We start from the raw sequence: 23,550 nt of genomic DNA, 5'->3' as shown, positions 1-23,550 counted from the left end.
TGTTTGTGGTGTGGTGACACTTCTGCAGCCCCATCAGCCTTTAAAAAGCGGTAATTCCCAGCAGAAATAAACATACGTGTCGCTCTCAGCATCCTCCCGTGCATTTTTCCAGCGCTATCACAGGCTGATAGGATGTGCTGAGTCATGTGACGGGAAGCGCAGCATTTTCAGCTGAAAGCAAGCTAGGATAGTCGGGAATCGCACATCCAGGTAAACAAATCAAAAAATACATGAAATATTAAAGGAAAATCCCCATCCCGGCCACCGTTTTCTGTGATTTCGTCGAGCCTGCTGTCACCGGGTGGCCGCTGCTGTCACACCAAACCTCAGCGAAGCGCTCTGTTGCCTTTTAAATGGCGAACGCTAGCTCGTTAGCTAAATGACCCCTCTCTCTATCTGTCTCTCTCTGTCTTGGCTGGAGCTCAGCGGCCAGCTAGCCAGCCTCAAGTGTAGTAGCTCAAAAATAACCGTGGTCGCTGCTACAAAAACGCTCTGTCGGTGGTACCGCCTCTTAAATGGTCACTATTGCAGGGCCCTGCATGCGGTAAAAGCACGATGGAGTGACGAGTGTTTCCCATTCATAGTGGAATATTTTTGAACCTGCCACCGGAGAGAGCGGTTTGGGGAGCAGAAGCGCCGCCGCTAGCGTGCTAGCTGGCTAATGCAGCATCCGAGCTAGCTAGCGAGTGGAGCCTGTTTGTGTATCACAGGGAGGTGCATGTCTGTTGTTTCAGGTTATCATGGAAATATAAACACAATATAACTGTCATTTTATAGTAGAGTTTTTGCATGTAGGGTTATGTAGTAGGATGTAGAGTCATGCTTTGTGTCTTGTTTTTACAGGAGGTAATCCCGGTATGGGGGACATGAAGACCCCAGATTTTGATGACCTGTTGGCAGCGTTTGACATTCCTGACATAGATGCCAAAGAGGCCATCCAGTCTGCCCCAGATGAGGCAGAGGGACCGCACGGAGCTGCAGGTGCACCTCTGGGGAAGCCAGAAAGCGTTGGGTCATCCATGAGAGCGCCAAGCCCCTCGGACCCCCAGGCAGACACCTCAATCGTGAGTGTGATTGTGAAGAATAAAGTGCGTATCGAGACGGTGGATGGAGGGGAGGTAGATGCAGACCAGGACACTATTGATGTGATCACAGGGGTGGATGTGGGCCCTAGACTTGGCGCGTGCGCTCCTGGATTGGCTGAATCTGAAGCTCTCAACCACAATGGTTTCGGGACTTCTGGCGTCTCTACGCCACTTCCACTCAGCCAGGCTCAGCCTAATGGTGCACCATGGTTGGTAAATACACCCAAAGTGTCTTCAGAATCAGCAGGAGCTAGTACGGCCAAGTCTCACAAGCAGGGTGGTAACATTTTCAACAGACTTAAACCACTTGTGGCACAGGGGTCTGGAGATCCTGTGGGTCGAGCCCGAAAGATGCAGCTGCTACAGCAGCAGCACCAGCAGCAGCAGCAGGATACGGGCCAAGAGAGAGCAGACGGCGTGAAAGCTTCATTACCTTCATCTTCGTCTCTGTCAGCTGGGTCCCCTCCTCTGGGTGCTGGTGGGCCCGTGGGACTAGCCTCGCCTTTCTTTCCACCTTCCAAGCCCCTGCTTTCAACTCCACCTTCTGCACCCTCATCACACCCTCTACGCTCATCGCAGCCTTTTAACGGAGCTCCCAAGGGTGGTCCTGCTGAATTTCAACACCAGCAGGTGGAGGAGGAAGATTCTGACCCAGATTTGGGAAGCCCCCTGGTAATCCAGGAGAGCCCGGACTCTCCGACTTGCACTCAGCTGAGCCGACGTTATAAGTCTGACTCAGTCTCGGCACAGCCCTCATCCTCTACTGCATCTCAGCCCAAACCTGGGGACACTCCTTCGGGGGCATCTTTGACTTCATCAGCTCCCCCGTTAGGCTCAACAGAGAGTCCCCAGGTGGAGGACAGGCATCCAGAACACGTGATCGAAGAGAGAGACTCACCAGAGAGTCCTGAACCTGAGATGCCAAAATCAACGGCTCAAGTCACAACTAAAAGGTGCTCCAGCCCTGCAGTGGCCTCCACCCCACCTCCTTCTGAACTGCGGGAACCTAAAGAGGAGGAGGAAGAGATGGAGGTGGGAAACGGCATAGACAGGGTTGTTGATGGTAAAGCTGACAAGGGAGAAAACACGAAAACGGGTGAGGAAAATATGGAGGTGGACGATGGTAAAACTAAACCCGTGTCCACTGACGCGGGGGACACAGGTGATGCAACACCTGCTGCTTCTGGAACACCATCCAGACCCCTCAAAGTCAGAATCAAAACTATTAAAACCTCCACAGGTGGAATCACCAGAACCGTGACACGGGTGGCGCCTAAAGGTGGTGCTGCAGGGAAAGGTGTGGACCCTAAAGCTCAAGCTGGGGAACGTAAGGTTTTAGGAAACAAGGCCCAAAAACCTGAGTCTTCCCCTGGTCACATGACAACAACTTCGCAGAAAGTAAGTGCTCTAAATGCTCTGCCTGTCTCTACACTCGCAGCCAGCAGCGTCATGCTAGCTGCCGCCACAAAGGTCCAAAACAAAATGGCTGCGTCTGACAAGGCCAAGGTTTCCGCCACCGCTGTAAGCATCACTAAATCGGCCGCCTTGCCTGTCACCCCCGTTGCAGCCTCCTCCCCGAAGTTCTCAGTTGCTGCGAGTGGGATCAGCGTACGTACGACCACTAACAAAACGGCAAATGGAGGAAGCGGCACCATCATAGGCAGCGGCCTCCAGCCGAACAAACCCGCCTCCATCGTCAACAGCACGGGGGCCGTCATCTCCCGGAGCCAGTCGAGCCTGGTGGAGGCTTTTAACAAAATTCTGAACAGTAAAAACCTTTTGCCAAGCTACAAGCCCGACCTCTCTGCTCTGCCACCACCCGAGTGGGGCCTTCCCCTCCCTGCAACAGGTTACCGCTGCCTGGAGTGCGGAGACGCGTTTGCGCTGGAGCGCAGCCTGGCACGACACTATGACAGACGATCACTCCGCATCGAAGTGACCTGCAACCATTGTGCAAAGAGGCTGGCCTTCTTCAATAAGTGCAGCCTGCTGCTGCATGCCAGAGAGCACAAGGAGCGAGGGCTGGTCATGCAGTGCTCGCACCTGGTCATGAGGCCTGTCACTGTGGAGCAGATGATTGGACAACAAGACATAACGCCAATTGGTGGTAAGCAGAAGTGCAGCCAACACTTACTTTAATCATCAGTTAATCATATTTTATTTATCATTTAGTTGATATCATCTCAAAGAAAATTGTTGGAATTAATGGGGACCAATCAGACTAATCTTCTAGATCTATGAGTCGCTTTTCATGATTAACATTTTGAAACAAACCTTACTTATCTCATGCTGAGCCTGCAGCCAATCAGTTAATCTTCTGTCTAGAAGGAGCTCTTTTAGTTCTCCTCTCCGTAAGCCTACTTTCTGCTCATGCTCTCCCTCGTAAACAGGTTTGACAAGCAGGCATGTCACATCCACAGCTGGGTACCTTAAATGACCATATTAGGGATATCTTCTCTCTTTGACATCATACAGAGCCACGAGTAGGGAAAAAAAGCATCTGAAGCAAAGTGTTTAGAGCAGTCTGAACCTTTTGGCTGATAGAGATTATTCGCATATACACTGACCTCAATTATTTGAAGCCTTTTGCCGTGTGTAATCAGCACCACCACTGAAACAGGCATAAAATAATAAAACTCGTAGTAGGTCCACTGGAAGCCCAGAGGTATTTTTCATTTGTTGATTTTTAAAAAATGAATAAACAACAAATATTAAGGAAATAAGAGCTGTTTGTTACCTAACCATGATTCACTCATTAAAATATTAATCTCTTTATTTAAAAAAAATAAAGAAGCAAATGTATTTTGAACTAAAAACTATGTCATTCATGTGTAACTCATCCTCATTGACCGTTTTTCATTTATCTCCTCTTGTTTTTCACCTTTTGGCTGACCAGGCCTGCTCTCCTCTTCGTCCTCCTCTCCTCCAGTCTCCTCTCCTTCCTCCACACCCGGAGGCCCCAACATCTCTGCCAATTCCAGCCCAATGAAGGACACTTCATCTCCAGCAGCAGCAGCTCAGCCTCGATCCGTCCGCCGAGCACCTCAGGGCCCGCAAGCGCTGATGCCTCTGCCGTGCAAGAAGGCTGAAGGGCTGCAGTACAATAACTTCAAATGTCCGGAGTGCCAAACACAATTCTCTGGCAAAGCGGAGCTGGTCACCCACTTCCAGCAGATCAGAGCTGCGCCTAACTCAGTGAGTATTGGGGATGAGTGAACAGTATGTTTCGTGCTGCTGGTTATGAAGTTGTGATGATGACTTTGTTTTGTTTCATTTTCCTTTTTTCTCCCCATTTTCAGACATGTACACAGTGCTCGCCTCCCATGATGCTCCCTAACTCGTGTGCCGTGTCTGCCCACCAGAGGATCCATAAACACAGAGCGCCTCATGTCTGTCCCGAGTGCGGTGGAATCGCACGGCAGGCCAGCTTCCAGACCCACCTGGACGAGGCCTGTTTGCACTTTGCCAGACGCATTGGCTACAGGTGTGGACACGCTATCGAACATGGTTAACATATGACATGACCAATTGAGTAACTGGCAGTTCAAAAGGTATTTGAAAATCATGTCCACTTCTTCTGTGGGAGGCATTTGCTAATGGGCAGCTTAAATGTAGCTAAGAATTATTAAAATAAAATAATATAAACTATAAAATCCGTCACGTAATCAGTCCGTCTGATTCAAAGCAGATGTTTGGAGCAGTGACTAGCGGAAAAAGCTTCTGAAGCTACAACAGGAGTCTTAAGAACGTCTTGCAATGAAGTGACAGCACTTTCCAACTTCTCACTCCCTATATTGAAACTTTGCGGATCTGCCAATCCGATCCCAGTGTTAAATTAATAAGATATATTTCTCACTGTGAGGATTTGCAAAAAGAAAAGATTCATACAGTTCTATAATTTATTTTTACTGTCTTTTACCTGGCTTTTTAAGCACAGGCTACAATATTGTTAGGCCTGATGCTTTTATAAGGTGCATTATAGATACATGTTATAGATAGATAACACGATAACAATATGTTGTGTATAATCCAACTATTTTGGATCTAAATGAGCTATTATTGTTGTGAAAGAAAAACAACAGCATGCTTTCATAAGCTTTTATAAGTGCAAAAAGACAAGAAAAAAACAGGCTATTTCAAGCGGTTGCTAGGTGGTTGCCAGATGTTGTAAAGGTGTCATAATATTACACGTATAGTTAAGCTTTTGTTGATATAAATTGGATGGTATTGTTGTAAATTAAAATTATAACCAGAATTTTCTAAGGTGTTACCGAAGCAAAACACTGCAAGTGGGCATTTTAGTGGTTGCTAGGCAACATAATATGTGATATAGATAAGAACCTTCAGGCCGAAATAGACACCTTCATGCCAGTTTTCTTTTTTTTTCAGATTTAAGGGTAAATTGCAGACAGACAGATTAATGAGACAAAAAATGTAAATATTTATATTTTATGTACCGTGTTTTATTGCACGCGTTTCATTACAGCTCAACTGTATTGTACTCTTTGCCGTCTTTGCTATCATATATAGCTTCACTCATTTCTCGTCTTGCTCTGCTCTCATTTTCACTCTGCGTGCACACAGAGTGGAGCAGATGATTAAAGGTGAAGCGCAGATATTTTGAATCAGTTTGATTTCAAGCTGTGATGTTACTATAGTGCAATAAAAGCTTTAGAAGGCAATGTGCAAAGCAACACAAAACAGAAAGTTGAAAGTGAAGAAGCTTTTTGGTTATTGTCTTTTAGCTAAGTCGCATACTGCTGCAAACAAAGGAAACGTATTTTGATATATATACACCGCGCACCAAATTATTATGCAAATGATATTTTTCTCTGATTTTCCTAAATAGCCGATTCAAATGTCAGTCAGCATAAGAGTATAATTCAAATGTTACTCAACAAAACTCCCAATGAAAACAGTATGTTTTTCAAAAATATAAAACTTAAAATGCACTGTTCCAAATTATTACGCACACAGTTTCAAAACATTTTATAGGTTGTAGAGAATTGAAAATGGTAATTTGTTGAATTTGCAGCATTAGTCAATTAATTTTACTGAAATCAAAGCTATTTCAATCAAAAACATCTTAACGGGTCAAGTTACATATTAGCATAGGACCCTTTATTTGATAGCAGTTTTACAGTTCTTGCATCCATGGAACTTGTGAGTTTTTGGAAAGTTTCTACTTGAATGTCTTTGCAGGATGTCAGAATAGCCTCTCAGAGCTGCTGTTTGGATGTGAACTGCCTCCCACCCTGATATTTTTTTTGTTTGAGGATGCTCCAAAGGTTCTCAATAGGATTGAGGTCAGGGAGGAATGGGGGCCACACCATGAGTTTCTCTCCTTTTATGGCTATAGCAGCCAATGATGCAGAGGTATTCCTTGTAGCATGAGATGGTGCCTTGTCTTGCATGAAGATGATTTTGTTGCAGAAGGTAGGGCTGCTCGATTATGGCAAAAATGATAATCACGATTATTTTCACTGAAATTGAGATCTCGATTATTTGACGATATTTATATAACAGTAACAATGTATTGAATAATGGCTTTAAAGGTTGTCAAAAAATAATATAAAATAGTGTGCAAATACTGATAACAGTGCAAATGTTTGCAATATAAAAAATAAATGAAAAATGTAAACATCTATGTTTAGTGAACTTCAAAATACTGCATAATCTTTATGCATACAAATAACCAAACATCAAGGCAAGCTGTGTAGCCACACAATGCACAATTGCATCAAACTGACATTGAGGTATGTCAACTAAAGTTGCTGCTCCTTCATTGTTTGATCGTATGTCGCTTCGTGAGCGGTCTTCAAATGATTGAATAAATTTGTAGTGTTGCTCTGTGGTGCAGCTACGACACCGTAGCAAAGTTTACACACTATGTCTACTTGATCCACGTCTGACTCCGCAAACCCATAATGTTTCCACACCACTGAAGTCGTTTTACTTCTCTTTTCAACCAACAGCATTCTTTCTTCAGCACCCATTATCCTCTCCAAATAACTTCTGCTTAGCTTTCCGAGCTTCCCTCGGGTCCTCTTAATTGTTGTGACGCGTGTTTGAATCGCAGAGAGGTGCGCTCGTTTTACCACACGGAGCAGCGCGAGAGTAAAGCACGAGTAAGGTACTAATAATCGTCTCAGTCATTTTTAATGATCGTTGAAAGCCCAGATCGTAATTTAGATTAAAATTCGATTAATTGAGCAGCCCTGGCAGAAGGCACAGTTCTTCTCTTTCTACCATGGAAGAAAGTGGTCAGTCAGAAATTCAACATACTTTGCAGAGGTCATTTTCACACTTTCAGGGACCCTAAAGAGGCCAAGGAGCTCTCTCCCCGTGATTCTGGCTCAAAACATGACTCCACCATGTCCTTGCTGATGTTGCAGCCTTGTTGGAACATGGTGGCTGTCCAAGAACCATCCACCACTGCATCCATCTGGACCATCCAGGGTTGCACTCATCAGTGAACAGGACTGTTTGAAAATTAGTCTTCTTGTAGTTCTGGTCCCATTGCAGCCGTTTCTGCTTGTGAGCATTGGTTAGGGGTGGCCAAATATAAGGTTTATGCACAACTGCAAGTCTCTGGAGGATCCTACACCTTGATGTTCGCAGGGCTCCAGAGGCACCAGCAGCTTCAGTTATCTGCTTGCTGCTTTGTAATGGCCTTTTCGCAGCTGCTCTCCTAATCTGATGTATTTGTCTGGCAGAAACCTTCATCATTGTGCTTTTATCTGCACGGACCCATGTGTGCTCTGACTCACCCACAAATCTCTTAACATTATGGTGATCACGCTTAAGTTTTTGTGAAATATCCAAGGTTTTCATTACGTGTCCAAGGCATTCAACTATTTCACGCTTTTCAGCAACAGAGAGATAATTTTTCCTTCCTATATTGCTTGAAAATGGTGGTCAGCTTAATAATGTGGAACATCCTTCTTGTGTAGTTTTTCCTTTAATTGGGCTCACCTGGCAAACTAATGATCATAGGTGTCCAAGATTGATTTCAATCATCCAAAGAGTCCTGAGACACAATTCCATCCATGGGTTTAATTGAAAAACAACGCATTTAATCTTTATGACACTTAAACATATTTTTTTTATTTTTTTTTATTTTATCCCTGTTATTGATTATTCTCATTATTCTTAACCAAGGTGCTCGAGCTGCCAGGTCGTGTTCGGAGGGTTAAACTCCATCAAGTCCCACATTCAGACTGCTCACTGCGAGGTCTTCCACAAGTGCCCGAGCTGCCCCATGGCCTTCAAGTCTTCCCCCAGCGCCCAGAGCCACATCAGCACCCAGCACCCAACGCTCACCGGAGGACAGGCCAAGTACGTGTGCTGCTTTTCAACATTTCCACAGAGAAATATTTTCAGACTGTTTAGGAAAATTCTCTAAGTTGATCCCTAACCATTGAATTCTTCTTCTCCTTTTGCAGAATGATCTACAAATGTGTGATGTGTGATACAGTTTTTACCCAAAAACCTTTGCTGTACATGCATTTTGATACTCATTTAGCTAAGCAAAAAGTGCATGTGTTCAAGTGTCCTGACTGCACCAAGCTCTACGCCCAAAAAGGCTCCATGATGGAGCATATTAAGGTGGGTACATACAGAATGTCACAGCACATGATGTGTTAGTCCTTTGCCTTTATGTGTTGCCCATTCGTTGCTTTCTACAATGAATGCGGCGTCAAATAAGGCAGACAGTAATTCTTGGATCGGCCTTAGCGAGGTACCCCTCCGGTGACCTCGTCCTAAGTTCTATACCAAGTACAAAAGTTTAGCAATAGAGACATTAGAACTTGTTTGTAGTCGAAATAATCGTATTTATTCAAAGAACAGCTTCAAGATGACGATTTTCTCCGTTTGCCTTTCTGTTCTCTTCTCATACAATTTCCTGTCGTCCCGCTCAGACCGCTCACAGAGGCCCGTCCGCCAAACAGGAGTCTCAGACCGATGGCGCTAACCCCACCTCAGCTCCAGCCAACGCATCTGGTCCCTCTGGCCTCAAGTCAAAATCCTCTGGAAAGCCTGATAACTCTGATGGAGAGGACTGGGGTCGGGAGCAGGAGGAGGAGGAAGAAGAGGAAGAAGAGGACGATGACGATGATGCCGATGAGGACTACGAGGCTCCAGGGAGTCACTCCACTACCACAGGAGGCAGCAGTCATCCAAGCGCTCCAACCGAGTGGACCTGCCCTCAGTGTCAGAACACGTTCACGGACAACGAAGACTATCTGAGTCACGTGAAGATGGAGCACGGCAAGGTGTGACAGATAATGTTGATCACAGGAAGGAAAGGAACAGATGTTATTAACACAGAAGTGCACGAAATCTAGTTTCTGTTAGCTTAGCATATTGTGGATAGTGAAGTAGGGAAAGAGCCACTCCTTTTGGTAGGAAGACCAAGTTTCAGTATCCTTTTTTTTTTTTTTTTTTTTTTTTTTAAATCTTCTCTCAATGTCTTTATGTGTGATGTTATCTCCAAAGTTTCCCTGTCGTATCTGTGGAGGCACATTCAGCACATCCTCCAGCCTGAGACGTCACGAGCGTGTCATTCATGAGGGCAACAAAAGAGTCTTCCATTGCCAGTGAGTAACTTACACTTTCAGTACAGACACTGTTTATGGGTAGCATATAGACACGAGTAAATCTCAAATATAAACCTACAGCAATTATAATTTGTATGATTAAATGTAATACACACTCACTGGCCACTTTATTAGGTACAGCCGTTCAAGTGCTTGGTAATTTTGCATTTAAAATGCAGACATGGTAAAGATGACCTGAGCATCTTCTACAATCAAGGTATTCAGAAGAGCATCTCTGAACATGCAGCATGTCAAAACTTGAAGCAGACGATCTACAGCAGCAGAAAACCACACCTGTCAGCTAAGAACTGGCAACTGACACTACAGTTCCCACCAAATCCTCACCAAAATTAGACAGTAAAAGATTAGAAAATTGTTGCCTGATTGTCGGCATAAAAGTATTGATCCTACATGCCTTTGGATCGGTGGTTCTGGCTGCTAATGGCATGAGGGTGTGACACACTTGGACCTCTTGGTACCAACTGAGCATCATTTAAACATCACAGCCTACCTGAGTGTTGTTGCTGACCATATCCATCCCTTTATGATCGCATTGTCTTCTGACGGCTGCTTCCAGCAGGATTCATGTGCCATGTCATAAAACTCAAATCGTCTCAAACTGGTTTCTTTTTTTCTCAAAGATATTTTTATTAAATTGAAGCAACAAAGAAAGACAGATACACACAGAATTGTTAAACAACAAGTAGGTTTAACAATGATTGATTGAACTGAAATAATAGAATGCAGATTAATGACACACTCACCTATCTTGTAATTGCTTTTATCAGTTTACTCCCTACCCATACCACTTAGTAGCCCCATCCCTCTGGCCAGGTAGGAAAAAAACCCCAAAAACAAACAAACAAAAAAAACCATCACAAATACAACAGGACAAAGCAGAAGAAAATAAAAAAACACACAAATAACTAAAAAAAAAAAAACAGGGGGGAGGATTTACTGAGTAATGCTGGAAGTCGGGTTCACAACCTGAAGGCTGGAAAAGTATTTCAGGAATTGCCCCCACACCTTGTAAAATTTACTGTTGTTATTACTAATCGCATAACGGTTCTTTTCAAGGTTCAGATAGTACATAAGGTCCCTCAGCCATTGAGCATGATTGGGCAAAGGGGCGCCCGTCCATCTTAGTAGGATCGCACGTCTAGCTACAAGGGAGCGTGCAATGCTGTGACGAGGTCAACCGTGCATCAGCCTGCCAGTGGTGACAAAAAGCGCAACTAATGGATTAAGATTCATGTGGTATCCAAGAAATAAGGACACGGTTTGAAATATATCTCTCCAGAATCCTTCAAGGCTAGGGCACGTCCAGAACATATGGATAAGGGAAGCCTCTGCACTCCCACGCTTATCATAAGAGGGGTCCACATTCGGATACATGCGAGATAGCTTGACTTTGGAGAGATGGAACCTATGCACAACCTTAAATTGTAAAAGACGGTGGCGGGCACATAGGGATGTGGAATTAACTAACTCAAACTGGTTTCTTGAACATGACAATGAGTTCATTGTACACAGATGACCTCCAAGGTCAGTCAATAGTTTTTATCCTGGAGCACTAAATAGAGTAGCTTTGTAAGAATATCCTTATTTTCAATTCATCCGCTGTCTGAAACAACCCAGTTAAAGGTGTGTAATTTAAAGTCTTCTGATTGAAGCCAGTGCTTGTAAGGTGTGACCGTAGATGGAAATCCATACCAAGCTGACATCAACTTGGCAGAAGTTTAAAAAAAGAATGGCACCATTACACTGCTTGTGCAGCAGAGGGCACTGACCACTTGATGCCTTTTTAAAATGTCTTCAGTGTAGATCATGGTCTTTTTTTTCTTTATCTGTTATCAGTCACTAATAGAGCTGCTTTATTATTACTCCTCAGATATTGTACAGAAGGCAAACGTACATTTGGCAGTCGGTTCTTAATGGACAAACACATTCGACTCCATCACAGAAACACAGATGGACAGGTGAGTAAAGGTTCTTGGGGCAGGCTCTGTTCGTGTATCGTCTCCACAGCTGCTTAGCCTCTGCTCTCCCTTTTTCTCAGGGTCCCCCTATGACCAGGAAGCGTGCAGCCACAGGGGGAGAAGGACCGGGGAGCTCCTCGGAGCAAGACGGTGAGGTCGGTCCTCCTGCGGCCAGAGCGGGAGACGAGGACGAAACCAACACAGAGGATGGCGGCGGTCCCGCAAAGAGAACCAGGGCATCCATGGCGTCAACATCAGTGGGACCCAGTGAGGCAGAGGAGGAAGATAACGTTTTCCGCTGTGTCCCCTGCGGGTTCACTACAGAAGACGGGGCCGAGTTTCAGCGCCACATCCCCCAGCATCGGGGCGACACCGCCTCCTTCCAGTGCCTGCAGTGCGGAGTCTGCTTTGCATCGGCCGGCTCTCTCAGCAGACACCGTTTCATCACTCACCGAGTGCGGGACACCCAGAGCGACGCGGAACGCGGGACCCCTCGCGCCCAAGGCTCTCCAGATGGCTCTCCCGCTGCCGGTTCTCCTCAGGCACAGGGCGAGGACGGAGACGGAAACCTGGGCTGCAAGGTGTGCGGCCGGCGATTCGACAAGGCCACGGACCTCAACACCCACTTCAGGACCCACGGCATGGCCTTCCTCACGGCACACAAGACGGACAAGCCCCAGTAGAAGAGGGGGGCGGGGTCGTCTGAAGCTGACGGATAATCTCCCGAGGGGTCACGGCTGAGGAGGGCGATACTGTAGAATATGAATGTTGATGAAACACAGCTGCTCCTGTGCAGTCGTCGTATACTTCTTTTCTTTTCTTTTTTAAGCCACCACAAACAGTTTCCCTCTGTGGCACCTCTTCTGTGCGATTGTATCTGCATGTTTGATCACTTAAAATGAACTCGTCACCTGTGATGGACTCTTGTGTGGACCATTCCCCCCCAGAGTAAAGCATTTATACTGTATATCAGCCATACTGTGTCCATTTCGAGCACTCACTCTTCACCGACTGTAGCCACCTGCCTGTTTGTTACTGTAGCACATACGTAGATACATAGCACCTCCCACTGTACTCCTCACAGCTGTACTGCAGATATTTTGTACTTCGCATCGTTTTTCATGTCCTCGTTTTTTTTTTTTTGTTTGTTTTTGTTTTTCTGGCAATTAGATCAGTTTTTCCAGCCCGTGGGAGCTGGAAAAACTCATCGTGCCGAGACATCCTGAAGCATGAAGGGGATCGTTTGTGGGCACGGGGAATTTGACACTGAGTTTTATGTTGCTATAATATTTATTTATATGAAACACATTACTGCTGTTGGTGTATGTGAGTCGATTGCATCAAATGTTACGAGACATGGTGTGATTTACCTGCAACAGAGACATGAGATGAGAATCTCTGGAGGCGTTTCATTAGGAGGCGAGGTTACTGGAGGTGGTAACCCGTGTAGTGTGACTAATGTGTGATGTTGTTACTCGTTAAGCTAGAAGAAGAGAGGTAAGGCTTCCTGTCAGTAGTATACGTGTACGAGTTTTGCCATGTAAATACATATAATTACACTAAAAGAAATGGTTCTGGTTTTAGTAACTTGCTATGATAATGTGAATACGTATAGTATTTGTACTTGTACTGTTCCCTTTTTTTCAAAACAATTTGAAGTCCAAAAGAAAACAAGAATCCCCTCTCAGAGTTAGCTATACATTGTAATTACAAAGCAGAGGGAGAACGTGGGGGTCGTGTTGTCTTAATGTGTTTGAAAACAAATGTTTCTTTTTTTTTTTTTTTTAAATCAACAGTGCTTGCTGTACTCACGTTTCTTTTATATGTTTAAAAAACAGCCTTCACTGTCACTTTATTGGAGGCCTATGAGTGGATTTCTTTGGTTTTCTGTTTGTATCTTTTTATATGTCATATCATATTTATATAGCTCAGTAGTGGAAACTTTCATGTCATTTTCTTTTCCATGGTCGTGGTCTGCTTGCTGAAATGCCATACACTTTTGTGCTGTTTCAAAATAAATGTGTAAAAGAGACGACCGGCTCGTGTCGCGGATTCATCTGCAGAGGTCAGCATCGGGCTCAGTGCGATGCTTTTCTGTTTGCACACTTGGTTGGTTTGAATCCTCTAAAAATTCCCTGAGAAAAGAAAATCTTAGTGTTCAGCTGGTCAGATGAGCTGACATTTGGAAAGATTTGGTGACTGATTATGTAGTTTAGAAGCATACCAGGTAATTTTCACGAGAAACAATCAGCCAAATGTTATATAATAATTAATTGTATCCCTTGCAGCTACAGTCAGTCATAAAAAAAGCAAGTTTTCACAAGACTGCAAACCTGTGCAAACCTGGGTCCACCTTTACTACTTCCATAGGAATTGGTGTGGAAGTGCGAGCACCTCTATAAACACAATGCTGATTTCTTCCCAGGAGGGAATGTCTCGGGAAATTCACACTAAGGTCAGACTGTGCAATGCTCACAGAAGCTGCAAAAAACCCTGTAAGCTACATCTCAGACTGTAAAGGCCTCAGTTAGCATATTAAGGTTCAAGATGGCAAAATTAGAAAAAGACTGAAGCTGCATCTGAACAAACCACAGGACTTGTTCCTTTGGACAAAAACACTTTGTCAACTATGAAGCACGGTGGTGGAGGGGTGACGATTTGGTCATATTGCGGTCATTGAGCTGACCATGAACTCCTGATACCAAAGTACAGTCATGTGTGAGTCCAACAGCTAAAGCTTTGCCATGCCCAAAACTCCAGAGCTCAGCGTGAATGAAATACTGTGGTGAGAGCTTTGGAGCTTTTTCGTGCGTCTGTTCATGTGCTGCAGGGAGCGCTCAGAATACTGGAAACACTGGAGAGTTTGTCCAGCATAGATTTGCTACACATGTTCTATTAAAAAGGTTGCATATAGGACTACATATAGATAGACTCGTATATTCCATTGGTCAATATTAGCAAATCATTAAGGCACTAAGTGACTGGACATCATGCTCATTTTGTGATGTTTACTCAGTATTATGCAAACATTTGCCAGTTGGCACTAAATACAAAGGCAAACATGAGGCTAATGGGGATATCATTTTTTTTTTGCAGGAGGTTGGCTTTCACTCATTTGACTTGACAGTAACGCTAAATGAAAAGTAAACCAATAACCTGAGTATCTGGCAAAATGTCAATGTTTGTAAAAACATCTGTAACAATAGATATTAAGATATTTTCTGAATAACTCAAAGGCCGTTTGAACTAAAGCAACTGTCTTATGGCAGTCCGTCTTATTTGTGGAAGAAACTATAACCAGGAAACTAAAGTTTACTTGTAGGTGTTGGTGCAATTATGCCTCAAAATAAGTTGGAGGCAATCCGAAGCTGCCTGTTTGGATCAATCATTTATCTCTACATAGATAATTTCAGTTACTATCACAGCTTAAAAAGCATTTACCACACACAGACTGTTGTTTCTCTTTTACACGATTTAATCATTAAGTTGGCTTTTCACGGTCCACTTCCACCCCCTCCAGCTCAACCCCCACCTTGTCACTTCTATCCTCCGGACACGAGGCCTGGGATTGGGACTGCTCTGAAGGATGGTGGACTTCAACCATCAGCTCGTAGATCAGTGTTCCCAGAAGCGCTCCAACACAAGGAGCCACTATGGGCACCCACCACCAGCTACTTCCGGCCCTGCAAAAATAGACAGCATGTTTGCTTTAAGACAGTCAACAATGTGAGGAAATAAGATGGGAATTAGCAGAGCATCCGGAGTGAAGCCACTAACTTGAAAACATCCGCCCCCCAACCGGCAATGTAGGTGAACAACCGAGGTCCAAAATCTCTTGCCGGGTTGAGTGCATATCCGCTGTTTGAGCCCATTGAGATGCCAATGACCAGCACTGCTGCTCCCACTAAGACAGGCTGAAGATAATGAGGGATGGAGCTGTTCCTGTGGTCCCCGAGAGCCAGGACGCACAGCAGCAGAGCGGCCGTGCCGATCACCTGGATGCCATGGAAGTAGTTAGAGATATGCAGGAAGGAACAGTATGATTTTATCTGATGGAAAAACAGCGTTTCCTGGCTGGGTCAAGGCAAGTTACTCCATTTATCAATGTGGAGCCAAGTTTCAGGAAATAGCCTGGTATATTTTGGCGATATAACTATCCGGTTGTTCAGTGATGACGCGACGAATCCTACTTCCGGGTCTAAAGTAGTATGCGTTTAATATGGCTTTTGTGTTGTTAACATGTTTAATGTTATGTATTTTCTTCTATTTGATCTCAAAAAGCTCCTAAAACAGTCAGTGATCACTGTTGACCTCCCTCGGCTTTTATTATCGCTAACCATTTATTTAAGCTCAGTTTTTAAAACCTTAGGATGTAACTACAGCCCAGCCCATGCAGCAGTATATGAATGACTAACCTCGTATTGTGGATGGATTATCTCAGTTGTTCTCCTGGCTGAAGTTTGGTCCTTTTACAGCATCCTGCCATGCGATTACATTTGTTCCTGACCACCGAGAACACTCACGGTAACTTTTATCGAGTGGAAAAAAAGTTAGCTTGTTTATATTATGCTAACATAGCTGTGTCGCTAGCGGTCACGTAGCACATCATTATATACCAGCTAGCCCAACTTCAGTAACCCTACAAACGTCACTGCTGTTTAGTTTTCTGTCTTCATTTATGCTGGAAGTGATAACAGAGCTGTACATTTTAATTTGTTTCCAAAACCCCGCAGTCAGGACATGCTATATTGTATTTAGATAGAAGCTAGCGAGCTAACTCCCTGCTAACTTCTGACTCCGTTAAATGTCATAAATTCCGTTTTCATGGATGCCTGGATGTTAAACTCAATTGTTACACCTGGTAGAGCAGAACGCTGATCATTTTATTAAAGATGAAAGACTTTAGATAGTTTTTCAACTCTCAGTAATGCCATAGTGATCGTTTGATATATGGACCTGCAGCGGAGTTTTAGACCCAGACACGGCTAGTGACGTCAGACTGAACAACCGGATACAGGTTCACACGACTATTGAGCAGTTATACCATCTTTATCTGTCAGCCTGATAACGATGAATGATCCTTAACTAATAAGAACAACAAGGGCTGACCTGGTCCACGATACCTCCCCACACACTCAGGTAGTCAGCGGGGTAAGTGGAGAATATGCCTGCTGTGGCTGTGGGACCCGTCACCGTCAGATCGCCTCCGCTGTACGCCTGGATGGCGTCTGCAAACATCTCATCGCGCACGCATCATCAAACAGACACAAAACACAGTTTATTGTTCAGAGCCGCGACGTTTCCAGAACACAAATGATGTTACAACATGAGATGATATGAGAGCGAGAGCTTATCAAACGACATGATTTATTTGATTTGAAAAGCCTCAATTGATGATTATCAACTCCCTTGCTGTACCTGGGCTCACTGTTAAACACTCACCGTAGTACTGCAGAGCAACTGTAGCCGCAGCCAGAAAGGCTCCCAACACTTGGAAGAAGATGTAGAAAGGCAGTTTCACCCATGAGTGGCGGCCCAGAACACACAAGCTCAGAGACACAGCGGGGTTTAAATGAGCACCTTAAAAAGAAATCACAGTTATGACATGCAAATCGGTTTATAACTATTATGTAAGGTGTTTTTTTCTGCATTTTTGGTTAGTATAATATTAATGGCAGTTCCAAACAACACATCAAAGAGTTCATTTCCAGGTATTATGATCTAAACTGGGATTCAGACAAAACTGTTGATCAGGGTAAGACTTGTCACCAGGTGTGGAGTCAGTCATGCTCCTTCATGCTGGTAATGAAAAACTATCAAACTGTAGTCATTCATGATCACTAGCAAGAAGTTAAAAGGCTCTGGCCTTGTCAAGTTAAAAACCCCTCAGCACTGCTTATTAAAAGATTTAAGTCAGTGTGTGTATATATTTGAACCTGTGTGGATTAAAGGAAACCAGTAAAGATGTATGCTGTACAATCATTCCACCCTGGAAAAAGAACAGTGCAAAGAAATAATTCCCCAAATTACCATGACATTAATGGCAAAGATTAGTGTATGTAAACTTCTAATCACAGTTCTGCATACCCAGTAACTTCGTTCAGTCCCTTACCCGATACTCCACGAGACACGAAGACCCCAAATGTTACTCCCAGAGCAAAACCCAGATTAATTGAGAGGTACTGGCCCTTTTTGTCTTCAGTTGTGACCACTTGGGCAACAGAGCCACATCCAAACAGCTGCAATTACATGAAATGAAGAGAAGTATTAGCAGTCGAATATATACACGAGTGTACCCAATCAAAACAGTGGATAATGATCCAAACTCTCAAAATCTTCAGAACCTCCCCAAATTCATTTTCTGATTAATCCACAATAGCAGCATTTTATCTTGCTTAGATTCATTCAACATACGTCCAGTTTGAATGTTTTCACCATGCAGTACAGTAGAGACGTCATGTTCTGACACACTTGGTGCAATATCCTTTTTTATTATTTAACTAAAGAGCTGCTTTATGATTTGTGCTGTAAATGTTCATTGCCCCAGATAGTCATTAGAGATAAAACAACAGCACTGCAGTCAAAAGAATATCACCTTTGGAAATCACTAACAAGAGAGTCCAATTTTACCCCCCCTTCCCCTGCAGTCCCTGTCACCCTCTGTCCGTTTCATTCAGGCCAAAGTCCTTAGTTATACACCGTGCAGATTTATGAGGTGCTCTAAACAAACCAGCAGGGCATTTTACAAGAAACTCACTGACTGACACACTTCATGTTGAGTTTACTGGCTGAACTGAGGGAACTTTATTTGTTTTTTTTAGTTCTACTAAGTTCCTACACAGCTAACTATATCTTAAATGTTTGAAAGAAGAAGAAGAAAAGGACACTTACAATCAGGACGTAGACGCCGAGACATTCGGCCATGCACTCCCTGATCAGCTGGTTTCTGATCTGACATTTCTTCAGCAGCCTCTCCATCCCTGAGCTTTCCTCTACACACTCTGGGAGCAGGTGTGTTTTCAGAGCCGGGCAGGTGTCATCGGGTGGATCTGACCCGCAGAACTGCACCGTCTGCCTGGCTGAGCAGAGTTTGCTCTTTCATGCTGGAGGTGGAGGCTACGTCACACACTTTATGGAATTGCTGACGTGATTATGAGTGTGTGTGGACTCAGGACATCTTAATCACAGCATGCGCGATGAAAAACAGTCCGTGCACCAAAAGCTCGATAGTGGCTCAGTGGAGGGTTTCCTCATTTGATTGGCACTGGATCTGATTGTTCCCGTTTGATCGGAAAAGAAATTTAAGATCTTAACTCTGTTATGTTACGTCCACTGCTATATTTCTCAACATGGATCATTAGTATTCCCACAGGATGAAAACCATTACAAAACATAAAAACAATTAAACATGTCAAAAGATGATCAGATTGAAATGCACTTCTATATAAACAGACTGGATTGTGTTCTCACCCCACCCAGCAAAAGGACATTTGTGAGAGGGGCTCTGGTTTTTGTAGTGGTTTCCAGATACGGTTCACAGATCACAGGGGATCTGTGGACAAAGGGCAGCAAAAGGACCTCACATCATTGATAACATGATACAAGATGAAGCTCTGCTTGGTTAAGCCAACATTTAAACTTCATTTTAACCCATTAAAAATGACTACCTCATAAAAGTTGTTGTCACGCAATATATATCCTCTATTTATCCAGGAAAAAGACTCATTGAGGTTAAAATCTCTTTTTCTAACAAATATAACACATAAAATAAAAAGAGTACAACTGATATTTAAGTGAATGCAAACATCCATGCAGTATCAGATCACATAAATTCTGTATCGGCATCACAATAGTTTGATTATGATATATATGAAGCCAGCTTCCACAGGAAAGATCCCGTTATCCTCGCTCCTCTTAATAACTGAGCACAGCAGCAAGACCTCGCACATCAAAGAGTATCCAGCACCTTTTAATGTTGATTAAACGTAAATTAATATCCTGTAAACATAGAAACTGAAAACCTGACACATTCATTTGCAGAGCAGAAGGAAAAGGTTTATGTGGAATCAGCTGATTAGGATGGACCAATGAGAAAAGGTTTTATAAACCCTCGTAAACACAGTTAAACAGAGGACGACTTGATCGACTTGGAAGAATTTGAATTCATGTCAAAACCCCTTTAGACTCAAAAATGAACATTTGTTTGTTCATGTGTCTCTTCCAAGGTTATTGTAACTAGAACTATGCAGAGCTAAAAACTAACTAAATGTTTGGTTTCCCATCATTCCGCTCGAGGTATTTTCTATGCAGCACAAAATACTGACTTTTACACCGCTCTTCACAAATTGTCGCAACCAATCCCCAAATTATTTCTTAAAGTAGAAAAAAACCCCAGCTTATCAGTTTTTCAACTTCTATTCTTTCACTGATTTTCTTAATTCTTTGCCCACTGTCACTGTGATTTAACCCTCGTATACAATGTGTGTTTAAAAGAAAATCATTTATTTCATTTGTTTACATATGCATCAATTTTCAATATAAAGTTAGTTGCTTTATGTGTTGTTTTATTCTGTGTGATTAGAAAAAAGACAAACTATTGTTATTTGTTTTGCCTGTCCATTTTTCCTCTTGATTAAAATTTTACAATGTAAAAAAACAAAAGCATCTGTATTTCTATTTTATTCCTTTTAGCCTAAACCATTACCTTTAGTTTATATCCCTCTCTGGCTTTGAACACAGAAGCTCAACTAACTGCTTTTCAAACCCTCTGAGATTTTCACCAGACAGATGAACCAAAAATGACTTTTTCCACTGGCTGCACTGAGGTACAGTATAAGAAAAAAAAAAAAAAATGCTACTCTGCTACAGTCAAGATTAGACATATGGAGCCAGAGATTATTATAATAGGAACCATTTAAAGCAGGAGTGTCAAACAGAAGGCCTGGACGGCTTAGAAAAATGTGGAGGGCATAGATGTAAAAAATGTTTCACTACAACAAAGTAACCGACAAACATTGAAATGTCAAAAAAAGTTTAAATTTAGCACCGTCTGCTACAGAAATGTCTCATTTTGTAACGCGGTAAAAAAAAAAAAAAAAAAAAGACATTCAACTTTTTCTTTGAATTAAGAAAAACTTGTTTTATAATTACAGCACAGTCCGGGCGCTGAGCTACCAGATCTGACTCTGTAATTTTACAAGTTTACTTCTGATAATTTAAGCACAAACAGTTGGACTGACAGATTTCCTTCATTTAAAACAACAGCATTTCTTTATCGTGTTGACAAACTGACACAAACGGTTAAATGTGTAAGCTCCTTTAAATTAAGAGAAAGGGCAACGCCACTGGTCCGTCTCACTCGAGGTTTAAATGAGCTGTACATGACGCGTGATAGAAATTGTGACCCTGTAGAGCCTGAACCACGAAATATTTGCCAGAAAATGAAGCATTTATGGAACTTAGTGTCAAATTTTTAAAAATTATATGAATTTTAAATTGTATCATATTTGATACATCCAGCATTTTTTTTAAGTTCTGCTTAAAAGTATATTGTGCAGTTTTGTTTTTTGATCATGTAAAATCTGAAGACTGTTACTAACAAAAATATGAGCCAAACAACTTTGTACATATATTAAGAGTCTTTATTTAATTCTTCACTCACTCACATCCACACAGGCTTGTCTACAGGACAATACAAAAATAAAATATGGAAACGTGAATTGTTCAGCGTCTCATGTGTCTCAGTGTGTCACCATCAATAGCTTTCAGGATCTGCAGCTTCGATCCTGCATGATCAATTTGGACTTCCAGTTTCATCTTAAATGAGCCAGCGAGAATTTATCCAACATATTCGTTTTGGCAAAGAAAGACCGTGAAACTATTTGTCCATACATTGGTACGTAATATAAATATGCCAGCTCACATCTCTAATAACTCCTTCACATTTTATTTAAAGCCTCCAAAGAACCTGGAGAATAATGAGCCATCATCCCGCAAGTCTGAGAAGCGGTGGGGATCACCTGGAAGAAAAGCAAAAATAAATACAGGATTTTTGTGTGTGTGTGTCAGATAAACAATTCAAAGAACACACCGGAGACAGGCTGACCTTGCAGCACGGGTCCATTCGAATGATCTGGTCCCCCAGAAATCCCAGAACCTCCCGAGCGAGTCACCGTGGTCTCCTCGTTGCCTTGGCCGTCTCTTACCGTACGCCTCTCCTCTACACTCTGACACACGCAAACGAAATGCTCATCAAAACGGAGACAAAACTATTAAAAGAATCACTATGAACGTATTATTACAGAATCAAGAAACACTCACCCCATCAGGCTTCACCACCTTAGTGACAGTGACAGACTGAAAGAAAGACCGAGTTCTGGGCTGGTTGGGTGCCTGACCAGCAGGTGGCGTCAGAAGCTGATCCAAGCCATCAGAGGACACAGCCGAGTCCAGATCTTGGGAGGATCAGGATGGGAATAGAAAATAAATTTGACACAATCTAAAAGAGCTTCCACTAAATTATCAAATAAAATGTAAATATCAGCACCCACCTCTGTCACCTTTGTGCTCCTCCTGTGGAGTTTTGTGTCTCCAAATATCATTAAACTTTTAAACACACAATACAAAAATCTCAGTTAATATACAACCGCTTGTGTCGCAACAGAAACAAAGAAGGAGGAGTGAATATCTCCTTTACCCTGGAAAAAGGGGTCCGGCCATGAAATTCAGGTGACTCATAAGAAGGTCTGTGATCACCTCGGGGCTCTCTGGATCGTTGTTGTGTGTCGCTGTCAGGATATTTGAGCATAAAGTCTCTCAGAGGGTTTCCACTGGAGCTTCCTCGTCCTCTCTCTGCTCTGTCCTGAGACGGTGGTGGTGGCATGATGTGGGGAACATCTAAAACACAAAGAGGGCAAAAGAGCAAAAAGGTTAAACACAGAGGAGAGGAACATGTCGAGTTGTGGTAAGAATTTGAGTCTTCATGGGCATGGATGTTATGGTTAACTTTGCGATTTTAATTATTTATTTTTCCAGGGTGAAAGAATTGTACACCATACATCTTTACTGACACTTTTTATACTTGTTTGTTTTGTTACATTTCGTTAAAAACAAGCAACATGAAAACGGGGCTCGTGGGTCTGTTTTCATACCAAAGCGTCCAGACTCTGGATGTCCCTCCCAACGACCCAGCTGGGAGAATATCTCCTCCATCTCCCTGAGGACGTGGCCAAACATCGGGGGGTCCTGAATCCGCATCCCGTCCGGGCCAAAACTGAAGCCAAACCTCCAGGCGCTGTCAAATGGGTCCTGCTGCTCCCCACTGAACCCATCATAGTGGAATCCATCTTCATCATCTTCATCTTCATCGTCGTCATGAGTCATGGCATCGAAGAAAGGGTCCCTGATAGACGAAGTAACACAAATGTACAAACTTTGAAATCTCCCTTTGGTTTAGAAACTGCGTTACAACATGCCACCAGCAAACAGACCTCAAAGTACTCAATCGTATTAACTCCGTGAGCATAAATAGCACCAAAATCTAGCTGAAGGACCCCTGTGGTTTTCCTGGCAGAAAACACTAATCTTGTCCCTGACATAGCTGCACGCAGAGAAAGTGTACTAAGTTCAGCTAGCGTAGCCGAGTGTACAGCTACATACTCCGACGCCATAAACTCACCTCCGGCCACGATAATGGCCTCCGGGTACCCCGAAGAACCCGCGAAATAAATCAAAAACACTCATTTAACTGCAGCTTTGGTGGACACTTAAACCATAACTTGAAATGTGCAAGCAACGGACACCAACTAGAGAAACTCGCCAAGAAGTACTATAGCTGTCAACAGTGTCGTAAAGCGTTCTAGACGATTTATCATGACGCAATCTGTC

General features: G+C 43.2%; 3 protein-coding genes and 1 non-coding gene across 6 annotated transcripts; 2 read left to right on the top strand and 2 right to left on the bottom strand.

Annotated features, from left to right (window-relative positions):
- Positions 1-118: 118 nt before the first annotated feature.
- znf687b (zinc finger protein 687b) lies at positions 119-13,726 on the top strand. 2 transcript variants are annotated; one of them, XM_086281471.1, is made up of 10 exons: positions 119-210; positions 844-3,192; positions 4,015-4,280; positions 4,385-4,569; positions 8,247-8,423; positions 8,531-8,693; positions 9,008-9,361; positions 9,585-9,685; positions 11,577-11,664; positions 11,745-13,726. In XM_086281471.1, the coding sequence occupies exons 2-10, from the start codon at positions 858-860 to the stop codon at positions 12,345-12,347; spliced, it is 4,272 nt and encodes a 1,423-aa protein (XP_086137597.1). In that variant the 5' UTR covers positions 119-210; positions 844-857; the 3' UTR covers positions 12,348-13,726. The 2 variants fall into 2 exon arrangements, with proteins under 2 accessions (XP_086137597.1, XP_086137596.1); XM_086281470.1 differs by having other exon boundaries at positions 3,982-4,280; positions 11,745-13,725.
- On the top strand, positions 8,738-8,872 carry LOC147303843 (small nucleolar RNA SNORA13). The gene has a single exon (XR_015127046.1). It is a non-coding gene; the product is annotated as a small nucleolar RNA SNORA13 (small nucleolar RNA).
- Positions 13,727-14,545: 819 nt separating the features above from the next.
- Positions 14,546-18,776, bottom strand: aqp10b (aquaporin 10b). Its single transcript, XM_086280058.1, has 6 exons — positions 18,556-18,776; positions 17,777-17,903; positions 17,107-17,244; positions 16,774-16,892; positions 15,442-15,659; positions 14,546-15,347 (listed from the first exon to the last, which is right to left on the bottom strand). The coding sequence occupies exons 1-6, from the start codon at positions 18,640-18,642 to the stop codon at positions 15,146-15,148; spliced, it is 891 nt and encodes a 296-aa protein (XP_086136184.1). The 5' UTR covers positions 18,643-18,776; the 3' UTR covers positions 14,546-15,145.
- A 2,818-nt stretch (positions 18,777-21,594) lies between these two features.
- On the bottom strand, positions 21,595-23,544 carry hax1 (HCLS1 associated protein X-1). 2 transcript variants are annotated; one of them, XM_086279258.1, is made up of 7 exons: positions 23,342-23,544; positions 22,815-23,065; positions 22,361-22,560; positions 22,215-22,269; positions 21,985-22,118; positions 21,755-21,890; positions 21,595-21,683 (listed from the first exon to the last, which is right to left on the bottom strand). In XM_086279258.1, exons 1-7 carry the CDS (start codon positions 23,404-23,406, stop codon positions 21,610-21,612), a joined length of 915 nt encoding a protein of 304 aa, XP_086135384.1. In that variant the 5' UTR covers positions 23,407-23,544; the 3' UTR covers positions 21,595-21,609. The 2 variants fall into 2 exon arrangements, with proteins under 2 accessions (XP_086135384.1, XP_086135385.1); XM_086279259.1 differs by having other exon boundaries at positions 21,770-21,890; positions 23,342-23,543.
- Between the last annotated feature and the right edge of the window lie 6 nt (positions 23,545-23,550).

This window comes from Aulonocara sp. 'chitande type north' Nkhata Bay, linkage group LG22 (assembly GCF_057382095.1).
Source record: "Aulonocara sp. 'chitande type north' Nkhata Bay isolate Kocher_YH1m ecotype deep benthic linkage group LG22, A_spYH_male_GT1.1, whole genome shotgun sequence".
Classification (NCBI taxonomy): domain Eukaryota; kingdom Metazoa; phylum Chordata; class Actinopteri; order Cichliformes; family Cichlidae; genus Aulonocara; species Aulonocara sp. 'chitande type north' Nkhata Bay.
This window is presented reverse-complemented; position numbering and strand designations above follow the sequence as displayed.